The 22,873-nt window shown below is 38.7% G+C and overlaps 3 protein-coding genes and 1 long non-coding RNA gene across 4 annotated transcripts; 2 read left to right on the top strand and 2 right to left on the bottom strand.

Moving 5' to 3' along the window:
• Nucleotides 1-7: 7 nt before the first annotated feature.
• On the bottom strand, nucleotides 8-5,595 carry LOC148065967 (transmembrane gamma-carboxyglutamic acid protein 3). The gene is made up of 4 exons (XM_087807371.1): nucleotides 5,570-5,595; nucleotides 4,554-4,603; nucleotides 3,952-4,112; nucleotides 8-2,607 (listed from the first exon to the last, which is right to left on the bottom strand). The coding sequence occupies exons 2-4, from the start codon at nucleotides 4,561-4,563 to the stop codon at nucleotides 2,071-2,073; spliced, it is 708 nt and encodes a 235-aa protein (XP_087663497.1). The 5' UTR covers nucleotides 4,564-4,603; nucleotides 5,570-5,595; the 3' UTR covers nucleotides 8-2,070.
• A 1,652-nt stretch (nucleotides 5,596-7,247) lies between these two features.
• Nucleotides 7,248-9,193, bottom strand: ripply3 (ripply transcriptional repressor 3). Its single transcript, XM_087807650.1, has 4 exons — nucleotides 9,059-9,193; nucleotides 8,752-8,833; nucleotides 7,981-8,054; nucleotides 7,248-7,440 (listed from the first exon to the last, which is right to left on the bottom strand). The coding sequence occupies exons 1-4, from the start codon at nucleotides 9,148-9,150 to the stop codon at nucleotides 7,248-7,250; spliced, it is 441 nt and encodes a 146-aa protein (XP_087663776.1). The 5' UTR covers nucleotides 9,151-9,193.
• Nucleotides 9,194-16,629: 7,436 nt separating this feature from the next.
• Nucleotides 16,630-19,751, top strand: LOC148065965 (uncharacterized). Its single transcript, XM_087808119.1, has 4 exons — nucleotides 16,630-16,711; nucleotides 17,489-18,616; nucleotides 18,750-18,764; nucleotides 19,663-19,751. The coding sequence occupies exons 1-4, from the start codon at nucleotides 16,672-16,674 to the stop codon at nucleotides 19,749-19,751; spliced, it is 1,272 nt and encodes a 423-aa protein (XP_087664245.1). The 5' UTR covers nucleotides 16,630-16,671.
• Nucleotides 19,752-19,770: 19 nt separating this feature from the next.
• LOC148065964 (uncharacterized) lies at nucleotides 19,771-22,836 on the top strand. Its single transcript, XR_015713317.1, has 2 exons — nucleotides 19,771-20,001; nucleotides 21,081-22,836. It is a non-coding gene; the product is annotated as an uncharacterized LOC148065964 (long non-coding RNA).
• The last annotated feature ends 37 nt before the right edge of the window (nucleotides 22,837-22,873 follow it).

Genomic DNA, 22,873 nt, shown 5'->3' with positions numbered 1-22,873 from the left:
ACAAAAAGTGGCACGTTTATTGTAAAATACTTGTTACATACACTTAAAAAGAAAAAAGCTGTTTTTTCCCAGTGTAAAAGAGATATTTTGGAATGTGCAGATGGTCTATATAAAACAGGAGAGGCAGTGTAGCATTTACAAGTCGATACATTTCAATATAAACATAAGCCACTGTTGGGAAGCTGTAAGTGCATCATATAAGATACGACAATGTAAAAGAATCAAAAGTCAATGATGACGACGGACATTAGTGAGAGAAGAAAAAGTCCATGTATGTCATGTCGTGGAATGCGATCTCATGATGAGCTTCAACAGGGTCGCTCTGTTGAACGATGCACAAGCGACTGTACCCCATCATGATTCCATCATTCAAAAACAACTGCGCCTTTAAAATGCATATAAGCCATAACATCTACTATAAACAACAGTCACACGAGGAGAGATGATAAAATGAGTTTTCTTTCTTTTTACATGTGAGAGTAGAGGCGGTAAAAGATTGGTCTGTGTCAAAATTTGGCACACAAAAGTACACAAGTGTACCTATGGTTACATTTCTGGCCTTGAGATAAAAATAAAAGAAAAAACCCTCTATACAAGATCATTAGTAAGACGTACAAACCATGTGTTAACTTTACAATTTTGGCCTTGATAAATATTGACTGATAATATAATTCTACAGTATACAGAGTTATACTATATTCACAGCACCGGAGTTACAGTAAAAGCACCATATTCAAAGTGAAGACACTGACTAAAAGAACCCCATCATAAAGCAATGGACCTTCCATCAGACGAAAAGAATAAAAAAACAGACAAAAACACCCACAGATGAACGATATCACTTGTATGACTAAACCATGAACTTCTGAATCTTAGATTAGTGGAATTAAACGTGATTCATTAATACGTTATTGTGCTAATACACGGACTCCTGCTAAGAACAGTAACCACCAGATTGAGCAGCCTTCGGTACTTTATTTAAAAAAAAATCTATTTTGATTATAATTGTTAATAAATCTATAATTTCAGAATTACTGTATAGATCGCATGTGTCAAACTCATGGTTGGCTCAAATTCATGTTCAGTATGACGACCTATTAAGATGTTAAAAGAGATAAGGGACATAGAGGACAATCATATGGATCCTTCTACTTACAATAAAATTCATGTTGAACGACTTGGCTTCATAAAGGAGGAGAAACAAAGATAATTTATTATCATTATTATTATTATTATCATAATAATTAACATGTTTTGAGCCTCCAAGAATAATCAAAGATATGGCCAACACTGTTACAAACAGTTTGATAAATATACATTTTGTTGGCCCTCGACTTTGATGGTTAAAGGTGTTTTAGGTTTTATGACATTGAGTTTTACACCCATGATTTAGATGTTAAACAGATAAATATTGATACTCAATAAATACTAGTATTTCAATTTGGGTAAATTAGCAAAAAGTGACTTGTTTATAGAGAGATGGTTGTACTTTTACTTCATTATTGATTGATTATTTATTATACATTGCTGTTCTTCAGAGAAAGTCAATGTCAATTTTTGGCACTGGATACAGCTGAGTGTTGCTCAGGTATTATTTCCATATTTGGAAGTGAGAGCAAAGTCTCTTTTGACACCAACAAGATGATCCTCAACCTCCAACAGAAAAGGAAATTTTCTGTTCTGTTTTTTCCCCTTCAAATCTGGCCCAAACATCTTTCTATCTTGGCCTAAACTAGTGCCTACCACTGACCTCACCTTTGACCTTGGCCAGATCTCGGTCACATCTTCGTACTGGACTGGTCAAAAGCTCCAAAACTGATGAAAGCATAAAAGGTGCTAAAGGAGTCGCAGTGACCACAGTTTTGGAGTGATTGTCGAAGGACCAAAAGGACACACGATTCACTGTCCAACTGTTCTCAAACTGGACGATAATAAGTGGTCAGAATACACTCGTAAGAAAATGCTGGCCTTTAAAATAGAGTCTGACGTGAGATGTGATATTTGCAGACTTACAGCAGCAACATGTGAGGCAGACACGGCGTCCATACGAGACGAGGACGGAGGTGGGGTTCAGATGTCCTCATATTTAGGCGGGGGGTCATTATACGAGTGTGGCAGTGGCGTGACCCCGTCACTCCTTATTAACTGTCCGGTCACCTCTTCGTACGACGGGGGCGGCGTGGCTCCGGACAGCCTCGAGGCCACCGACGAAGACGCGTCCTGAACGTAGAGGGCACGAGTGTTCTGCTGCTGAAGGCCGCGCGAGTCCGACCGGGAACCTCCTGTTCTGCCGCCGCCGTTGTTGACCACCACCGTGGGACAACTCTGCTGACCCCTCTGGGCTTGTCCGGGTCTTTCCCTGTGGACCAGGATGCGTGGCAAAGATCGGTTGTTACGGTTGTTGCCCAGGAAGCGGTTCTGGGTGTAGGCGGGTCGCCTGCGTCGATCCTTCTGGAGGTGGCACTTCCAGAGCAGAATGAAGCCGAAGCTCATCAGAATGAACACCACCATGAAAGGTATGAGGACAAAGAGACCCTTGGAGTGCTCGAAGGTCTCTCTGGTTTTGCTGTCCACTGTGTAGACCTTGCGAGCTTTCCAAAACTCCATCTGAGGAAAAGACAAAAGAGATACTTACTAATGGGTCTCTCTCTCTCTCTCGGGGTCTCCTGTCTAACACCCCCTAATCCCATTACAGCAAAGCCCTTCTAGTTGTCAGACAAATATGATGTATTCTTGTGGACCCACTTCATAAAGGTACAGGTAAAATATCCACAATGCGAGTTGTGTATACATTTTTTTTTACTTAATGACCTTGAATCACTTTGACGTGTACAAGACGCTCAATAATCTTTCAAAATGTTGGTTAACTATTCTTGTAGTATTACTACACGATTCTCGTATTATTAGTCCACGAAACTTCATTGTATAATGACATTACACTCAGCGAGGCTCCATAGTATTACTCAGTTAGGCTCCATAGTATTACTCAGTGAGGCTCCATAGTATTACTCAGTGAGGCTCCATAGAATTACTTAGCGAGGCCCCATGGTATTACTCAGTGAGGCTCCAAAGTATTACTTGAGAGGGTCCACAGTAATACTTTGTGAGGCTCCATAGTATTACTTGAGAGGATCCACAGTTATACTCTGTGAGGCTCCATAGTATTACGCAGTGAGGCTCCATAGTATTACTCTGTGAGGCTCCAAAGTATTACTCGAGAGGGTCCATAGTATTACTCAGTGAGGTTCCATAGTATTACTCAGTGAGGCTCCATAGTAATACTCAGTGAGGCTCCAAAGTATTACTCAGTGAGGCTCCATAGTATTACTTGAGAGGGTCCACAGTATTACTCTGTGAGGCTCCATAGTATTACGCAGTGAGGCTACATAGTATTACTATGTAAGGCTCCAGAGTATTATTCAGTGAGGCTCCATAGAATTACTTGAGAGGCTCCATAGTATTTCTCTCTGAGGCTCCATAGTACTACTCGAGAGGGTCCATAGTATTACTCAGTGAGGCTCCATTGTATTATTATGTAAGGGTCTATAGTATTACTCTGCGAAGGTCCATAGTATTACTATTTGAGTCTCCAATAATACGCCTTTCATAGTAATACTATGAAGTATTTATTTTGTAATTTATTAACATTCTTACCCTGTATAAGTACAATAAACAAGTTTGTTGAAAAAAAATGGTTGTACTTGTCATATCTTTAAACAACTTTCATTAAAGCTTGTGAGTCGCTCCTGCCAATAAAGTCTCAAAACTTTATTGACACCACTCTCTTCGGTCTCCCACATCACATGACCAAAACACACGCGCCTCATTGGTCGACAGAAGTTCTGTGTCACCCGCAGGCATTTATATATTGGTCAGAGATAAACGCGGAGAAGAAGTCGAGAAAAAACGTCATCTGTACGTTGACACCCAAGGAAATATGCACTTTCTTACCGTTTTCTCTTTATTATGGAAGATTTCATTGGCCTCCTCGAAACTGCAGCTCTCCTCGAAGCACTCCCTCTGAAGGTCCCCGGGTCTGATCTCCTCCAGGAAGTAGTTTGCTCGTGGGAAGCGCTTCAAGAGGGAATGAGCATCCTTATCATCCAGAAAAGCTGCGAGAGAAACAAAAACAAGCTGTATTAAAAGAGGGATGGTGGCGAGGAAAAACGTCATTTTAATAGGCAGAAACCTTAACAAAACCAGACTAATACTGCTACTTCTTTTGGGTTTTTTTTTAAATTAAAAGTCATATTTAGAGATTTCTTATTATGTATTTATTCATCTTCTTCTGTGGATGTGAACAAAAGACAAGAGGATGATTTTTGAGTGGTGAGGAATAAGAGCTGTAATGGAATCTGGTCAGGTTTCAGTTTAAATTGGCTGAGAACACACACACACACACACACACACACACACACACACACACACACACACACACACACACACACACACACACACACACACACACACACACACACACACACACACACACACACACACGCACGTGACACAACAACTAGATTATCATTGACAAACTGTGTTACTCAGCTTACCTGCTGCCATGCTCTTTTTCCTGCTACTCACTCTCCGAAACACTGGAGACCTGGAGACAAAGAAGATAAAAAATTAAAAAACATTTTATGGCTAAATATTACACTGAATTAAGCATTAATTAAATGTAGTTTCTAATATAATTAAACTCACTTTTATTACATTTTTAGGATAGTGTATTATAGAATTAATCCGTTTATTTTTCTGATTGTATTTATGTTTTATTATTATTACTATTATTCAAGTTGTATCTTTATTATACATTCTAGGTAAAAAAAATAAACATGTATTCTCCTTGGAACATGAAGCATGTAGAAGAAGACAGTTGATACAAGGTGATAAAATGTATGTCCACTACTTGATCATATCTATAGTGGAAAAAAAAAGGATTTGTTATTGTAAAAAAAAAGAGCATCAGTTTGTCTCTACCTCGGAAACAAAGGAGGTGTTTTTTAAATGTCGTGCCTCAGTTTATTGTAACATCATCCTGCTTTTGTTGCTCATTTAGAACCAGCCGTCCTGAAATCCGATCCACCAGCTGGGATAGTAACCAATGCCAGTTCCTCAAACATGCAAGAAGCCCTAATATGAACTATAAATAACGGTGCTGGAGGAGCGGAGGGATGTAGGAGGAGGTGGGGACGTTTCCATAGCAACAATGATAAGATGGAAAAAAGGAAGGAACTGGGATGAAATTGATTCTATTGATATTATAAGCCACGTTTAAGATCTAGCATTGTGTTGGAATGGCATCACGTGTAGAAGTGGAGCAGGAGATGGACAGAACGGGGTCAGTTTAAAACGCCCAGAATCCTCCTGGCACAGTGAAGGAACGAGTCAGAGCAAAAGTGGGTCGAGCTGCAGCATCAGCATCAAAAATTCATCCTCATATTAAAAACAATCAAAGACGTTTTAAGCTGATTTTCACTGTCACGTTCATTTTTGTTTATTTATTCCGTCTCGTAAATCGTTTTTGTTGTACAATTATAGAGGAAATAAATAATGAAATCGCTCCTACCTTCATACCGATGACACACGTCTGTCTGCTCCACCGGCGCCCAGCCAGGCTTCGCCAGCCCCTGTGCATTTCTGATTGACGTGTCTGCGGACCAATGAGCGAAAAGGAATCCCCGCTCTTGACCTATCAGCGTCAGTCTCGGTCTGAATGACGTAGAGAAGAAGGTGGGATTCACGGAAATGGGGGGAAAGAAAAACAAAAGAAAGGGGTTCTTCTCACTGTGGCTCACCCCAGCGGACTCCCGCTACGGAACCGACCCCAGAGTGGGTCAGCTGCCGGAGTCTAGTTCAAACCAGTACACAAAGCCACACCTTTTCAGTAACGTACTACATTTCCCACCATTCACAAGGGGGTGAAACCACGTGACCACGTCAAAGCGTAAGCACTAGATCGCGATTAAACGATTAAAGTCCAAATTATTTATCTCTTATGTGACCTAGTTTTATTAACAGTTTACGGCAGACTAAATCTTACAATAAATTGTTAAAGTTGTTTTCTGCATTCTAATAATTAAAAAAGTTTTTGTTGACTCGCCCTTTTTGTTTGTAGAAAGTATTACATTACATTAAAGTACTGATTTTTTTCAATGAAAATACAAGTATTGATAAGTATAAGTAAAAGGATTCATTGTGAATTTGACGCTATAGACAGATAAAAAAAATAGATATTTAAATAATAATAATTTATTTATTATATAATAATAAATAATAAATAATAAATAAATAATAATTGCTATGTCTAATTGGGAAAAAAAAACCAAACCAACCTAACCTAACCTATAATATATAACAGGTTTTATTCTTTTGTTGTTATTTTACTAACATTATCAATATATATATATATATAAATATATATATAATGATAATAATGATAGTAAAATGTGTGTACTGCTGAAAACAACTCAAATGTTCCCAATAGAAGAAAAAAGGCAAATAAATCAATCGATCACTCAAATAAATCAACTTCCATGTCATTATGATAAAAAAAATAATGTGATTCCATTGTTAAGGAAACTCCCTGGTTTATCTCTGTTGGCAAAATAAACAAAAAAAAAATAGGTGAAAGTTTTTCAATGATTAGATTCATATGATTAAAACTCTTTTGCATCATAATTATATAAATCACCCAAAAAATATTTTGGTTTTAATCAACATCCGTTTCCCTTTTAAAATCCCTTCCCTATTCATCCTTTGCTCCATTCAGTCGTTTGCTCTTTCATCCTTCGCTCCACAGAGATCTTTACTCGGGATCAGACGATGATAAACATCAAAAGATAAAGTGGAGCTAAAACCCACTCAGAGAAGGAAGGAAAAAAACCCCCAAAAAACTGAATCAATTGACAGCTTAAAACGAAGATAGTGGACAAAGAACCACTTGTAAACAGAATATATTTCTTTATTTTCACTGTATTTACAACAGACAAAGCATAGGTTCAACAAATATATATAACAAATATTCTTCTGTACATCATATATTATCATCAACATACAATTGTGAATTTTTACTTTTAGAACTATTTGGGATGATTTCCTCCAAAAAAACATTTTGTTCAGGATATCATAATCGTCTTTGGAACAAGACTGGATTACGTCAGGAGAAGTGATCATCCATCAAAAAATCTCCCAATGTGGGAGAAGCTCACACTTATAAAGTTTAGGATGTCTTTGAACCGGAGTGTTCAGTTGTAGGATGTGAAGCACGTCGGTTGTTTGCCGCACTCGTCCGAGTCACAGGTCTCCTCCCAGTCGTCCTCGTCCTCGCTGTCCGACTCCTCGTAGAAGCTGATGGTCGCCTGGACCGGGAAGTTCTTCAGCAGGATCTCACCGTCGCTGTACAGATAGTCGAAGGACTTGGATTTTGGCCAGAAGAGTCTGTCGAGAGTAAGAAAAGGGATGTTAGAAAGATGCTTTTTTTTACAGGAGGTACGAGTAAAATTAGGATATTTTTTGTTTTTTTCTTAAACAAATAAAATAAATGAATCAATTATAATAAATAAATCCTAAATGCTCCTTCCCAGGTGCAAAACAGATACACATGGACACAAATAGACTCAAGGACTCATTCATTCCTCGGTCTATTAAATTGTACAATTCTGAGTTCGGGGTCAGGAGTGGAGTAGAAGTATCATGATGTTCTGTTCTATGTTAGTCTTTGTATCCTTTGTCTTGTTATTTTTCTTTGATCTATGTTCTTTATCTTTATCTTAAGACTTAGATTGTATCATCTTGTTCTTTCTCTTTGTTCTTGTTCTTATTTTATTTTGATTTATTTTTTATGAAAAATTGCTGTATCTGCTGTGGCTATTGGAAAAAAACCAATTTCAATCAATAAAGTTCTACCTAACCTAACCTAACCTAACCTAAACACAGGTGTCTTTATAGGTCAATTTAAGGAATCTTTATGTTACTTACTTGACTGGATGCTGGAAGCTTTGAGGTTTTCCATCTGATGAGAAGCAACCTGGAACTGTCGGTCTGGAGTACGGCTGCAGAGGAAAACAAAAACAAATATATGGTTAGTTTATGTTTATTGACAGTAAAGTTCATTGAGTTTGAAGGTAAAAAATGGTAGTTTTTAGTTTAAAACATTAAGGAATGCAGCCCCAGAGGAGTCTGGTGTGAGGTCAGCGTGTGCAGCGAGCCGCGACCCCGACCTCGGCCAGGGGCCACGTGAACCCAGACCTCATGACACATCGGGCCCCGGCCTCACACTTCTCAAGCAGTTCCTTACCAACACCTCGGCCGACACTTCTGCCGGAGCGCTGAAGGTTTGACACGACCCCGGCCCGAGGTGTTAACACACAACAGGCAGCAGAAAGGCTGTGACCCCGCCGGAGGATCTGCAGGATCTCACTTTTTGTTCGCCAGCTATCTCTCCGAGACTTTGAAACTGAACCGTGTGTGTGTGTGCAAAGATCTGCAGGAGTCGGAGAAGGTGCTGACAAGCTGCTGTGAACCAGCAAAAACACCTCACCCTGATGGCTACCATATGACCCAGACCACTTTACTGAAATTGCCCTATTGTGCGGGATTTGAACCGCAAACATTTTGGGAACTATCCAAGTGTGACAGGACTGATAAAAAAAAAGAAAAAATCTCTCTCTAAGGCAGCATTTTGGATGCATTTTCCACCTAATTTGAGAGCTTGTTTTATCTGGAGCGGTAGAAGATGTGGGAACTTACAGTGGACACTTTGCTGCGGGAAGATTCTCCTGCTTTACTGCGACCGCCGCTGGACAACCAGGGTCTCCAGATGGATGTGGAACTGCACGGAAGAGACGAAAAGTATGAGAAAAAACTGCATAAAATCTCAAATAATAAATATAAATGGCTGATTCAGTAAATATATAGAATAAAAATATAGTTTTTACACTAATTAAAACAAATTATAGCAATAAATGAACGTGTATTCTTACTTAAGGATTAGAAATAGATGTTGTATTTGATTAAAATAACATGTAAATTGTAAGATATAAAGAGCTGGACTCACCCGGGACTCGGGTCCGAGCTACTGGTCAGCGGACGGGAGAACTTCGGGGCGCAGAAGGAAGTCTGCTGGAGGACCAGACACGTCGAACTCATCCTGGTTCTGTTTTAAAAGCGGCAAAAAAACCGGTGCGTCCACGAGGTGTGCAGGGTGTGATCCCGAGATTTGAGGCTGAGCGGGTGTGAGGGGGGATTTATACAGCGGCGTCGCGGCGGGGGGGCGGCGAGGAGGGGCGGGACGTTGAGTGTGACGTCAGACGCAGGTAACCATCAGTCAACATCAACATCGGGGTGTAAATGTGATGAAAAGACAACACGCCTTCAATTATCGTTTCACTAACAACTTAATGGATTTTTAAACAAGTGCGAAAATAAACGCGTTTGCCTGATAACGACGGTTAAAGATAAGATAAATCGTTTTAAAAAAAAGGTTTAGATTCGATTTAAAATATATTATTTTACTTATTCCACACTGCTAAATATAGATCATTCTTAAATAATAATCTCGGGCGCTTTTGGGTCATAATAATAATAATGAAAAAAAAAGTTAAAACATATCAACGGGGGGCAGGATGGGGGGCAATGACCAATATTTGACTCTCCAACAATTTGGACACCAGAGCAAAAGTTGGGGTCGAGCCCCCCCACCCCCCAAATTGTCCTGCTGGTCTCCTGCAGCTCTTGGGAAAACAACTGCTGCTGGCACGCTTGTTTATGCGCCAGTGGGTGCGTGTGCGCGCGCACGTTGATTCTTGAGATTGGTTTATCCTTTTAATCATCTCCAACAATGGAAAAAAAAAAAAAGCTGTTTTGTTTTTTCTCTCTTTAGTAAAAACGTGGAATGTAGTATTTTGGATATTTGTTTTTGGTGCTTTACTGTTATGTGTGCTTAAATATTTATACTTTCCTTCACAGAATATCAACTGTTATATTATTATTTTTTCTTTTTTGGAAACGTGTTTTTCATTTATTTATTTATTTCTGGTCATAACAGTGTTGTATTTGGATGATTGTATACTTTTCAGAGTATTGAGGAAATGGTTTACTATAAGAGTTTATCTCAAATAATATGATGATATTATATTATTACTGTTAAATCCTCCTTAATGGACTATCAATAGCTCAGCATGCTACCTCACAAATGTAGTTTTAAAAAAGAATTTGTTAATCTAGATGATTTAAAATATATATTTTGAATAAATATCTTTTCATATCGCTCTTTTTGAGGGTCTAAATACTCACAATGATGAAAGCGGAGGACAAAATGTTAACATTGTTAATAGATAGATCTCACAAACACCAGTATGTTTTATTGTATTGATCATTGCAAACGTTTAGTATCGAAGTATTTACTGTATGTTAAAAACTATTCCTTATTACAGGATTAACTGTTTTTTTCTTCGGTGACCCAGAAATGAAAAACATATTTATTATTATTATATTAGTAAGAATTACCATTTATTTTTAACCGTTTAATTTTAATTTTGTACATTTATTTTTTTGTAAATCTGTTTAATGAAAATGGATTATTTTTTATGAGTTTTGTTTTTTGTATTTGTTTTTCACGTAGACTTTTTATTGTAATAGTTATTTACGATTAGTTTGGATTCTATGTAAAGGCTTTTGTTTTCAGATATGAATGTAAAATAACACGTCGAGTCTCTGTGATATAATAATATAATCGTGTCCATAATGATGGACACGATTCTTCCACACATTATGAAAAGTGCTGAGCTAAAGTGGACCATTATAAGGTATCGAGCCCGCAAGAATGTCGAGTGTCGATCCCTCGCTAATGGACGGGAGGGCGGGGGTCCAACTCATTTTCTGCCGTTAATTAGTTTACTGTGGCCCCCCGCGCTCTCTCGCGCAGATGGTGCGTAACTTTGCTCCTGAATGTTTTCTCAGCAAACCTCATGGCTGAAGATTTCTCACCGTCCCGCAGAGAAGCCCAACTGGACCCCCGCCGGGGGACTGGAGTCAGGAGGTACTGGGGGGGGGGCTTCTTTAGGGGGGAGGAGAATAATCCAATCTGTCCAAACTCAGATCGACAACAATAATCAATGAGAAATAAATCAAATGTTAGAAACACGTTGATATTTTTTTTTGCTTTTCATTCCATCATCCATTTGGCTTTAGAATGGGTCGCGACCAGGTGAAATATTTGTTCTGAAATATTGTTTTTTTACAAACACAGATTTAATTTAATTTCAAACGAACGTTTATTGAATACAATATTATTTTTTCATCCAATAGAAACTTTCTTTCTATTTATTTCTCTTTGTTCTTGTTCTTATTTTATTTTTATTTTTATTTATTTAAAAAAAAATGCTGTATTGTTTGAAGGAGACCTCCTGAGGGATCAATAAAGTTATACCTAACCTAACCTACCTAAACCAAATGGGTTACTTTAGTTAGTTGTTAATGAAAAATGCGTTTTGTGAAAAAAAAGAAAAAATCCATTTTCGATTTAAGAAAGATATTACAAACAGATATAATACAAGATATGTTGGGATACTTTTACATTTTGATATTGAAAGTAATACTTATTTTTTGGTAGTTTTTTTTTTTCAAATGAATCGCCTGTGCGCGTGCGTGATGCCTCGGCATGTGCTGACGATTAACTCGGTGTGAAAATCGCCACTGCAATGAGTCGTAATGTTTCTAATAGACGCAACACATACAAAATAAACCACTGCAAAGACTGATCTTTTTTTTTTAATCATTGAAAGTAATTATATTTTAACATTTAACAAGTACTTCAAATTATTTGCTGTGATTTGAACATGAATCTTAGTTTAAACAAATACATGTCTAACGTATTTTTAGAAGTTTAAACTGAAATTGTTAGTATTGTGAAACTAATCTGGGATATTATGTTATCACGTGAATGTCTCATACAGTCCACATTAAACATCTTTCACAGTTTATTTTGTTGTTAAATCACAAGGTGTTACTTAAACTCCATGTGTTTCCACTCTACTGTAAAATGCTTTGTCGCCATAAAACCTGATTACAAAAATAAATCCTTCAAGCCATGATCTTTGTAACCCCGGTACATTATTCTCCTTTTTCCCAAATCGACCAAACTGATTCATCCGCGCAGAGATTTGGATTCGCCATGTCATGTGACCTGTACATCAAAGCAAACATGTTGTGTCGCTGGTTTACAGATTAACTTTAAGTGGATTAAAACAAAATCCATCCTGAGATCTTTTAACTGCATGACAAACCATGGAATCAAATTAAGGCCCCGAGGTCCCACTAGAGGCCCCCGGGTTTTAAACATACATGTGGCCCATTGGTCCCACTGAAACTATAATTGTTGATCTTGCCTATTAATATTACACTTTTTTAAAGTAAATCAACGTTGATATTGTGACCTACAGAGATGCCAGTGTTTAAGATAACAATAAGGAACAGATTATAGAAACCACCAATACGAGTTTAACTGAAATTGCGGCGGTTATTTGGTGAAGGAGGACGAATTCAATTTAGGTAAATTGAACCTCCATATATAAAAAACAGACTCCTACTTCCTGTTACACTAAATTTGGTTAAAAAAATTGCTAAAATGGGGCCTAATATGATTGAGTTTGACACTCCTTAAATATACTGTATATAAACGTCGAATTTAATATCCTCTAATTGAAGTGTTAAGGAATAATCACACCTGTTGCAATGTTAATTTTGTTTTTATAGATTTTATTCAAATAGATGTGCACTTTTAATAAGTGTAATAATAATGCTATAGCGTTTTTACGAGAATCTGTTTTTCGAATCTAATAAGAAGATCTGTCTCGCCTGCACTTAATACAAAACTCTGCAGCGAGAATTCTGAGCTGCTCTAGTAGAAGAACTCACATTTGTCCTTCAAACTTTTCACTGGCTGCCAGTTTCTTTCAGGATCAATTTTTAAAATTCTGGTTCTTACTTTCAGATCTATTCATTGTCAGGCTCCTCCTTCCATCAGTGATCTGATCCAGACTTACACCCCAGCTCGGGCTCTGAGGTCTGTGGATCAGAATCTACTGATGGTTCCTGAACACGCTTCAGGACCAGAGGAGAGAAATCCTTCCAGACTGTTGCTCCTAAGCTTTGGAACCATCTCTGTGTTTGATGATCTACTGACTCCTTCAAGAAACATCTTAACACATTTTTATTTGTGCTTTTCCCTGATTTTCTGGGACTTTGTCTCATGTGTCTTTGCCTTTTAAAGTATATATTTTAACTGTGTATTGTTTTAACAAATAACTATTACTTACCTACTTACTAATTTATTTTTAATCTCAGATGAGAATCGAGGCCTCAGACTTTAGAGTTTCTGATCTCATCTCTGCTCACAAAGATAATGTGTTATCTCTCTCTCTCTCTCTCTCTCTTTGCAGAGATTTCACTCACCCCTTCCTCCTCCCCCGCCTCTGTCAAGAGGTCATCTCCCATCTCAGATTACCCTCTGATTGAACGTTAGTAGATGCGAGATTGACGAGATGCTCCTTTGGAAAGCAACTGATAACGGATCTCACGCGTCATCGGCGACGGTCGACAAGTGTGTATCCGCTCGTATTCGTGCGGTCAAAGGTCGCGACCAATATTTGACTCCACGACAATTTGGACACCGGAGCAAAAGTCGTGTCTCACAAATGTTCTGGTCTCCTGCAGCTCTGGAAAAACAACTGCTGGGACACTCATTACTCCTCACCAGTGTGTGTGTGTGTGTGTGTGTGTGTGTGTGTGTGTGTGTGTGTCCACTGTTTTCACATTTGCTGACCCCCACCTTCCCCCTCCTGTCCTGGAATGCTGCTTATCAGTGACAACAACTGTTGTGTTGTGATTTTTTTACTCTTATTATCATCCTTTATCTTAGGGGCTGGCAATTCATGTTAGTTGCAAGGGACCGTCAAGTTAAAAAAGAGATTAAAAGAATATATACAAGAATATTCGTAAGCCATTCATTTAAAAAAAAAAAAAACTTTTTAGTTATTATTTTAGCGCGGTCGCCTCATAGCAAGAAGATTGCTGGTTCAGGCTGAGCCCAACCTTTTCTGTGTGGGGTTTGTATGTTCTCCCCCCTCTGTGTTGCGTGGGTTTACTCCGGGCACTCCGGTTTCCTCCCACAGTCCAAAAACATACAGAGTGATTGATTGAGAATTTTTGGGAAATTGTCCATAGGTATGAGTGTGTGTGTGAATGGTTGTCTGTCTTTGTGTGTGTCCTGCGATAGCCTGGTGTCCTGTCCAGGGTGTCCCCTGCCTCTCGCCCTGTGATACTGGGATAGGCTCCAGTCTCCCCGCGACCCCAGTAAGGGATAAAGCTGGAGACAATGACTGAATTTTGAGGGACTATAATATTCACAAAAAGGTTAATAGTCCCATTGAACTTAAGAAAGTTGTATTTCGAGTTCATACAATAATTAATACAAAATAAAAATAGCTAGTTGTCAGAAATGTCTTTCTTCATGTTCTACTGACCTCATGAGGGCCATATAAATACAGTTAAAGGGCCGCATCTGGCCCCCGGGCCACACTTTTCCTTTGCCTGCTTTATCTCATTTGTGGAAAGAAAATGAGGAAAAAAACAACAAAAAAAACAGATAAATATAATTATTATAATCATTTGGGTCTGAATGATTCTGTAAAGAACAACGAGTACAAACAATATCAATTCTTAACCATTTGGTTTTAAATAAGGTTTTTTTGGGGCTGGATACAATACTTTTTACATCACTTGTGTATATTTTCACCTGAAAAGATACCAGTGCTTAAGATAAGACAAGGAACAAATATGATCAATGTAAATAATTATACCACAGGTTCCACTAAGAGTAAAACTCACATCACAGGATGAAAGTGTTTGGAGAACACTATTAAGTTTAAGGATATAAATCAAGGGGGGGAAAAAAGGGGGAAATCCAGGAAGTGAGGTCACAGGAAGTGGCTCACGATGCTCACCTGGAGCAGGTTGTAGCAATCAGTCGTCACAATGGAACACAAACTGACGAGGGATCAGCGTGTGTTTGACATCGTCGGTATGGAAGAACTTTGATTATTTGGAAACCATTTTGATTTAGAACTTTGATGTCTACTGATAATGATAATGCATTTAAAATGGCATTTAATTAATCCTATTTAAAAGTTTAGTTTGAGTCACAGTTTATTTGATATTAATCAAGAAGGTCTTTATTCATAGAGAATGTATAATTTGATTTCCAATTTAACATAAAATAGTTTGTCTTCGACCTCTTATGGTCAGGCAAATAAAAAGTAAAAAGTGAATTGTCCCAAGTGCCCATTGAGCTTCATTTCTACCATTTTAAAGTTAAGGACAAGCACTGAATGACCACAAAAAGGACTTAAAACAAATAAAATAAGACTCTGAACACGAAAAGACGTTACAGCAATCATACATTTATTTTCAGTTAAAAACAGTTTTGTAAATGATCTTTTTGGCCCATGACATAACATTTGAACACCTCATCTGATTGAGTTTCAAACCCCTGTTTTATATTATTCTGTCTCGATTTTGGGATGTCGAGCACAAAGAGTTACTTTTTTGACTGATCTTGAACTTTAACTGAACAGTTTTCTTTAATATATTGAATAAACTGATAGATCTTTATTTACAAATACGTTTTGCATATGAGGGTTGGTCATGCCATCAATTGAAAGCCACTTATTTCACCCATTATTATTAGTTGTTTTAAAAAGAAATCAACTTCAAATTGGAGTGACCTCGGCTAGAGCAGCACCAGGTCTCACACCTCTGATCTCATTTGTGAAAGTGTTGCCTCACACTATCTTGTCGCACCTTCTGGATCGTGTCGTGTAATAGTGACCCCTGAGCTGGTTCACAACACATGGTTTGTGTACTCTCAAATGGAAATATCTGCCTTACAGCTTACATCGAAATAGGTATAGTTTAATAAAAGTAAATCTGCTTCAAGGAGAACCACAGAGATGTTTCTTCCAAAACTTTTTTTTCTTAAAAAATTAAGAGAGTAGTCTGTTTTTATATTTTTTAAACGAATACGAACTTCTTCAAGGACGCGGTTCAAGTTGGTGTGACGCATTTTGTCGCGATTGATCCGTAGATAAATCTGAATAAATGACCACAAGGCAGCTGTTTGGCAATATCCCGGGTCACTGGGCCATCTTGTGGTATAAAGCTGGTACTACATCAACGACAAAACCGTATTTCTAAAACGAGTTCTTTAAAAAACTTTATTTCAGCCTTTAATGAGATAAAAGGCGTACACTTAATTTGCGATGCGTAAAAAAACATAATGCTTGCGACTAATAGTCCTACGAAACAAATAGTCACGTGACGTTTGTTTTGATCTGACGTCATATGCGTGCGACTTCATGTCTATGAGCGTGGATCTGCTTTCCGTTTAAAGTAAATCATAATACATTTATGTAAAAAATGAAATATATATGTGGTACGACTTGCGTTTCGATCGTTTAATTTACGCCTAAAAAAAGTATTTTTTTAAAGACTTTTGCAGCGGGTGACGTCATCGCATAGGAATACAGTAGGGCGGGGCAGAAATTCTACTTCGGCCGAGTTTTTGTCCACAGTGGAGGAAACCCCGCTGGACCGAAACCAACCAACTTCAGGATGGACATGATTCAGATCCACGTCGAGAACCACAGAAGCGGTGAGTCTTTTATTATCGGGGACTCGTTTGTTTACACTAAATTCCTAGGGCGTTAAACTGCTGATTTAATATATAACATTTATTTCCCCAAGATTCAATTAAATGATCTGTAACATAGACTCAGTTATTACTTTGATCTCCTAAAAGAAAAAAGAACGTGCATCAAACTTTGGTAAATAGTATCAAATGTAGCGTCTTTATTTACTGGAAGTATATTTGTAAGTAGATGCTTTCACCGTAAACCTTTATATCCAATGTGTGAAGGAATGTCTTGTATCCCAAGTGGGGGCAGGGATGCATTTTATGGCAGTGCAAATGTTTAGGGGGTCACTCTGTTCAAAGTCCAGGTGCTTTGGCGTTGCTTCTGTTACTCTCTTGATAGATTTTAACACTTGGCTTATTCTTGAACAGACTTTTGACAGATGCTGGACTTATTAAGTTACTGGACATTGATTAAAAAGTATATAGTATTATCTGCATCGGGACAAGGCTTTCAGAGACTTAGCAGTGAGCAATAACTTTATTTGAACTTGTGGCCCATTGTTACTTGTTTCTTAACGCAACACAAAATTTAAAATGATTTCATTTTCTTCGATGCGTTAACAAAATGAGTGCCTCCACAAACAAATGAAAGGAGAAGTACCTAAGGTGAACATTAGGGGAATCCTTAATGTATATTATAACAATACATACTATATACTCTTATCTACCTCACTCAATCGTATCTATGATTCTTTCTTGTACAAAATGAGTTTTTAATATGCATTTATCTGGCAGATCTTCAACATCCCAAGCATGAGTTGAGCCTCAGTGTGAAGCTGGAAGAATCTGAGATGCCAGCTATCAAAGAGGAAGAGCAGGAGGATATCAGCCAAGATGCCGGTGAATCCAAGATAAAAAGCAGCCCTAGATGGAAGATGGAAGACGAGGAATCTGAGGTCACCTCCCTTCAGCCTCACGAGGACCAAAATGATCCAAGTTCAACTGAACATGTCAAACAAAATGAAGCTGGTCAAGAGAGACCTCCTCCTTCTTCTTCTTCTTCTTCAGAATCTGACACTGACGACAGTGAGGATTGGAACCAAGAGCCTGTAAAGAAAACTGAACACATTTGCGATACATGTGGGAAATCATGGAAAAACAAATTCCATCTGATCCAACACATGAGGGTCCACACGGGAGAGAAACCTTTCAGTTGCTCAGTTTGTGATGAGTCATTTCCAAGGGGGCATACTTTGCGTAACCACATTTCGACCCACACGGGAGAGAAAAGGCACAGCTGCAATATTTGCAACAGAAAATTCCATTGGCCGGCGCAAGTTAAAAACCATAAGTGTCTTAACGTGAAAGAACGTTCTAAAAGGTCTTGTTCTAATAGATATTTTAGTTGCCCTGATTGTGGGAAATCTTTTAGCTGTCCTGGAAGTCTCGCCCTTCACAAGAGAACCCACACTGGAGAAAAACCATTCAGTTGCCCCGAGTGCGACAAAAGTTTTGGTTTCAAAGGCGATCTGAAAAAACACCTTGAAACTCACTCAGAGGTAAAACACGATTGTCCAGTCTGCCACAAATCGTATAATACTCCCCAGATTCTGAGACGCCACATGCAGAGATTGCACGCTGAGAAGTGGGCCTTCACATGCTCAGTTTGTAACAAAGGTTTTGCTCAGCGTTACGACTACAATCGCCATGTTTTCTCACACAGTGGAGAGACACCGTACACTTGCTCCGTTTGCTACAAAAGTTTCAAATCGAAAACAACGTTACAAGGTCACATCTCGGAGCACACGGGAGTGAAACCTTTCACCTGCTCCATCTGTCACACAGGTCTTGGAACCAGTATTGTATTGAAGCAGCACATGAAGATTCACACAGGGGAGAAACCTCATAGTTGCTCACACTGTGGTAAATGTTTCTGGCTTCGCTCGGATTTGAAAAAACATGTTCTACTTCACACAGCAAAGAAAAAAAAATTTGCGTTGTAAAATTTTCTTTGTTGTATAACATCAGCTTTTTTAACATACACATTTTCTTACAGCTGGAGCAAAGCCTAGTGAGGCTTTATTTGCTCTACCCTGCCATCATGTGGACAATTGGGAGCATTGCATTTTTTGTGCGCAAATGATTCTGATAATAAAATAAAAGATGTACTTGGCTTCAGTCTGTTTCTTTAAAAAGAAAAAAAAAATCCACCATCTTTTGAAGGGATGGATCATTTCTGTTCAATCTTGCGAAGAAGTTCCAAGAAACTAAGTTAAAGTCACAAATATTTATTGGATCGACAGAGGAAAAGCTCGCATTTACAGAGCTCTGGCTCGATTGTCTTCACCTATCGTTGGTCTTGTGGAATATGTCAAACGTTATACATTGTATTGAGTTACGCATGAATAGATAAAGCTGCACAATATATCAAGTCACGGTATGAGCAGCCAAGCAGTATATACGTATACGGTATGTATGGCTGGGCTGATCAGTATGCCAAGTCACGGTAACGAGCACTGTGTTTAGATAATAAGTAATGTATCAGCATATTGGAGGGACTTTTGCTGAGGCCCTCGGGCTGACCTCTGCCACAGAGGCCCCGTAAGGACCTCTTGAAGATATGAGGAACTGATAACGCATGTTAAACTGTCTGTGACTTGTGGAACTTTACAATAAATTGACGCTGAAATGTGCAGGAGATCAGAACTCAGTGAGCAGCTGCAGGAGCAAGTCGTAACTTGTATTGAGCTGGCTGGGTTCTCCTCCTCATCAGGCTGAACCTTGATTCTGACTTCGTGTGGTGTTTTTGATTCATCATCGACCAATCTCTCCGAAGAGTCCTACCACGTCAAAAGTAATTCGGGAATGACACCTTGCTAACAGAGGAAGCTAAAGTCATAACAGTCTGGACCTAGATGTAGAGAAGACGACAACTATCTGGTTCCTATAGCGACCCATTTTATGGACAGAACAGGGTGGATCTCGCTTCGGATTGGTCCAGCGTCGCTTCTCACATCCGGTGGGGGTTCTCTCTGGTCACGAGGAGAACGTGTTATAGACTTTCTTTTATTGTCTTTCCTGGATGACTCGACACACGCTTCGTAGACTTTCTTTTATTGTCTTTCCTGGATGACTCGACACAGTCACTAGTTTTTTGGAGACGAGGCGACACCGACAAGTCTTGTGAGGAAGTTTTGTTCGAGGCCAGTGAAGTCTACTCCGGGTACACACTGGAGGAAACGCCGCGAGACAAGATCCAAACAACTCCCTCCAAACAATTCAAATCCACGCCGAGCAGCACAAAAGCGGTGAGTATTTTTTCTTATTGATATTTTTCGAAATTTAGAATAATACCCTACAAACAAATAAAGTCATGAAAACAACACAAAAAAAATACAAACAAAAAAAAAGGGCAATTCACTATTTAAGACGGTTCAGGTTCGATCAGACTAAAGTTTCGTCGAAATGCTGAAATCTTTAGCGAGTGCTCATGGGAAATGTAGTCTTCCGTCGGGCTAAACACTACCAGTTCAGTCCACTGGCGTCGCTCGACTTCAAGTAGCATATAGCTGCTTTAAATGAGTTTATCTAAGATTCACAGTAGTTGCTGTTTTTTTAGTTTTTTTTTTACAAGTAAACAGTAAAAACTAAACTTTACAAACATCCATCAAACTTTAGTACATTTGTTTTTATTTTACATTTGACTCAATAAAGCTAATCTAGATTTCTATTTACAGGGTAAATTGAGTAGTGAACGCTTGTAGCTAAACCAAGGTTTAAAGGGATGTTTTAGGAGAATAATTTGTCGTTGATCCAGCAAACGAGTAAAACAAAATGTTATCAGTAAAGCCAAGAGTAGAGAAACACAAATGAGAATCAGGCAGACTGAGGTGCAGCCATGTACGTTCTCTGGCAGATAAGAAAAGAACACGATGAGGATAACCAGCTTTCCAAGGCCAGTCAGGGAGAGTTCAGATTCAGATTACAGGTCTTTATTTCGGGACATTTTTCATCCAAATGGCCGAATCATCCGTACAGCTGAGCCGTAAACCTCTCCAAGTTGGTATCAGTCGTGCGGTGAACTATAAATCTGAGTGACGCATGATCTTCCTGCCCCAGGAATCCAGCGCGTTTGTCCAGACGTAGACATTACTTACCTTATTTCTTTGTTTAGAAACATTTTTATTAATAGCGTTGAGAGACCAGATCCATGGTTACTATTTTGCGATGTGTATTTGATGAAACAAAAGAATGACTATAATATCTTTCTCGTCGTGAGTTGCAGCACAAATGTTTCCTTGGAAGGTATTTAGCAGCCTCCTCCCTCACACCATCTCATCTTCTTTCTTGTGTAACATCAAGTTTTTAATTAGCAATTTTCTTGCAGATCTTCAACTTCCTGAGCAAGAAGCCCGGTATAAAAGAGGAAGAGAAAGAGGAGCTCAGTCAAGAATCCAAGCTCTGGAAACGATGAAGACAAGGATGAAGCTGAGGTTGAGCTCCCAAGATCCTCATGAGAAACAAGAGGATCCAGCCGGGAGCTCAACTCGGCACGTCAAAAAACATAGAGCTGTTAAAAAGAGGCCTCCTCCTCCTCCTCCTCCTCCTCCTCCTCCTCCTCCTTCTACTTCTTCAGAATCTGACACTGACGACAGTGTGGATTGGAACAAATCGCCCGACAAAGCGACTCTAAAGAAAACTGCACATATTTGCAATACATGTGGGAAATCGTGGAGAAACAAAGGCCGTCTGATTCAACACATGATGGTCCACACGGGAGAGAAACCCTTTAGTTGCTCAGTTTGTGATAAGTCATATGCACGGGAGGATAGTTTGAAAGACCATATGTCGATCCACACAGGAGAGAAAAGGTACAGCTGCAATATTTGCAACAGAAAATTCCATTGGCTGACACAAGTTAAAAACCACAAGTGTGTTGACAAGAAACCGATTTCTAAAAGATGCAGGTGTCCTCTTTGTGGCAAATCCTTAAGCAGTTCCTCAAATCTTGCCACTCACCTGAGAATCCACACTGGAGAAAAACCATTCAGTTGCCCCAAGTGTGACAAAAGATTTGGTTTCAAAGGCGATGTGAAAAAACACCTTGAAACTCACTCAGAAGTAAAACACGATTGTCCAGTCTGCCACAAATCGTATAAATCTTCGTTGATTCTGAGACGCCACATGCAGAGATTGCACTCTGAGAAGTGGGCCTTCACATGCTCAGTTTGTAACAAAGGTTTTGCTCGGCGTTACGACTACAATCGCCATGTTTTCTTACACAGTGGAGAGACACCGTACACTTGCTCTGTTTGCTACAAGAGTTACAAAACAAAAGAGTCGTTACAAGGTCACATCTCGGAGCACACAGGAGTGAGACCTTTCACCTGCTCCATCTGTCACAAAGGTTTTTTAAGGATGAATGCAGTGAAAGCGCATATGACGATCCACACAGGGGAGAAACCACATGGTTGCTCAGATTGTGGTAAATGTTTCAGACTGCCCTCAGATTTGAAAAAACATGTTCTTCTTCACACAAAAAATAAAAAATAAAAGGTATTGTGCATAGGATTTATGCAATGCTTTTGTTTATTTTACGATACAATACAAAACCTTTTTTGTATTTTAAAATAAACAGTTTGATTAACAAGGGCATCAGACAAAGTTACATCTACGTCAGTAATTTACTATCTTGTTCATGGTGTTACTTTTTTTCTGTGTGTTAATCTTATGTGTTCAGGATATGGGTCCTAATTATCCAAGTGTGTATTTGTATGGAACCTTTGGAGTCAAATAATTTAGGGCTTGTGGAACTGGTATGGAGATATAACAGTTACCTAAACTCTTTGTGCCTCAGAAATGATTCAGACAGAGAACTGGAAACACTGCTGGTTCTTTCTCATTGTAATTAGAAACAAAGTGTGTCTTTGAACCAAGATCTGATTTCTCATCATCGTTTAAACAATAAGTCAGTTTTTTAATCTGACACTCATAAATGTCGAACCAACCCTTTATTGCATGTACCTCAATGTGTATAATGTGTGTTTTCTTTTCTTGTAAAGGTCCAAAATTATTTTTTTTATAGCAAATTACCTTTAACTTTACCATACTTGAAATTCAACAAATAAATTATATTGTTTTAATGGTGTCTATTGTCTCTGTGTGTGGATCAGTTTTTTA

The sequence above is a fragment of the Callionymus lyra genome, chromosome 14, assembly GCF_982586985.1.
Source record: "Callionymus lyra chromosome 14, fCalLyr1.hap1.1, whole genome shotgun sequence".
In the NCBI taxonomy this organism is placed as follows: domain Eukaryota; kingdom Metazoa; phylum Chordata; class Actinopteri; order Syngnathiformes; family Callionymidae; genus Callionymus; species Callionymus lyra.
Note: the sequence above shows the minus strand (reverse complement) of the source record. Positions and strands in the feature narration are given on the sequence as shown.

Coding starts and splice junctions, on each gene's coding strand:
- LOC148065967 (XM_087807371.1), bottom strand. Junction 2,608..3,951: donor TCCATAATAAAGAGAAAACG/GTAAGAAAGTGC, acceptor TCTTTTCCTCAG/ATGGAGTTTTGGAAAGCTCG.
- ripply3 (XM_087807650.1), bottom strand. CDS start 9,150: ATGAGTTCGACGTGTCTGGTCCTCCAGCAGACTTCCTTCTGCGCCCCG. Junction 8,834..9,058: donor AGCTCGGACCCGAGTCCCGG/GTGAGTCCAGCT, acceptor TCTTCCGTGCAG/TTCCACATCCATCTGGAGAC. Junction 8,055..8,751: donor CCCGCAGCAAAGTGTCCACT/GTAAGTTCCCAC, acceptor TTTCCTCTGCAG/CCGTACTCCAGACCGACAGT.
- LOC148065965 (XM_087808119.1), top strand. CDS start 16,672: ATGGACATGATTCAGATCCACGTCGAGAACCACAGAAGCG. Junction 16,712..17,488: donor CGTCGAGAACCACAGAAGCG/GTGAGTCTTTTA, acceptor TTTATCTGGCAG/ATCTTCAACATCCCAAGCAT.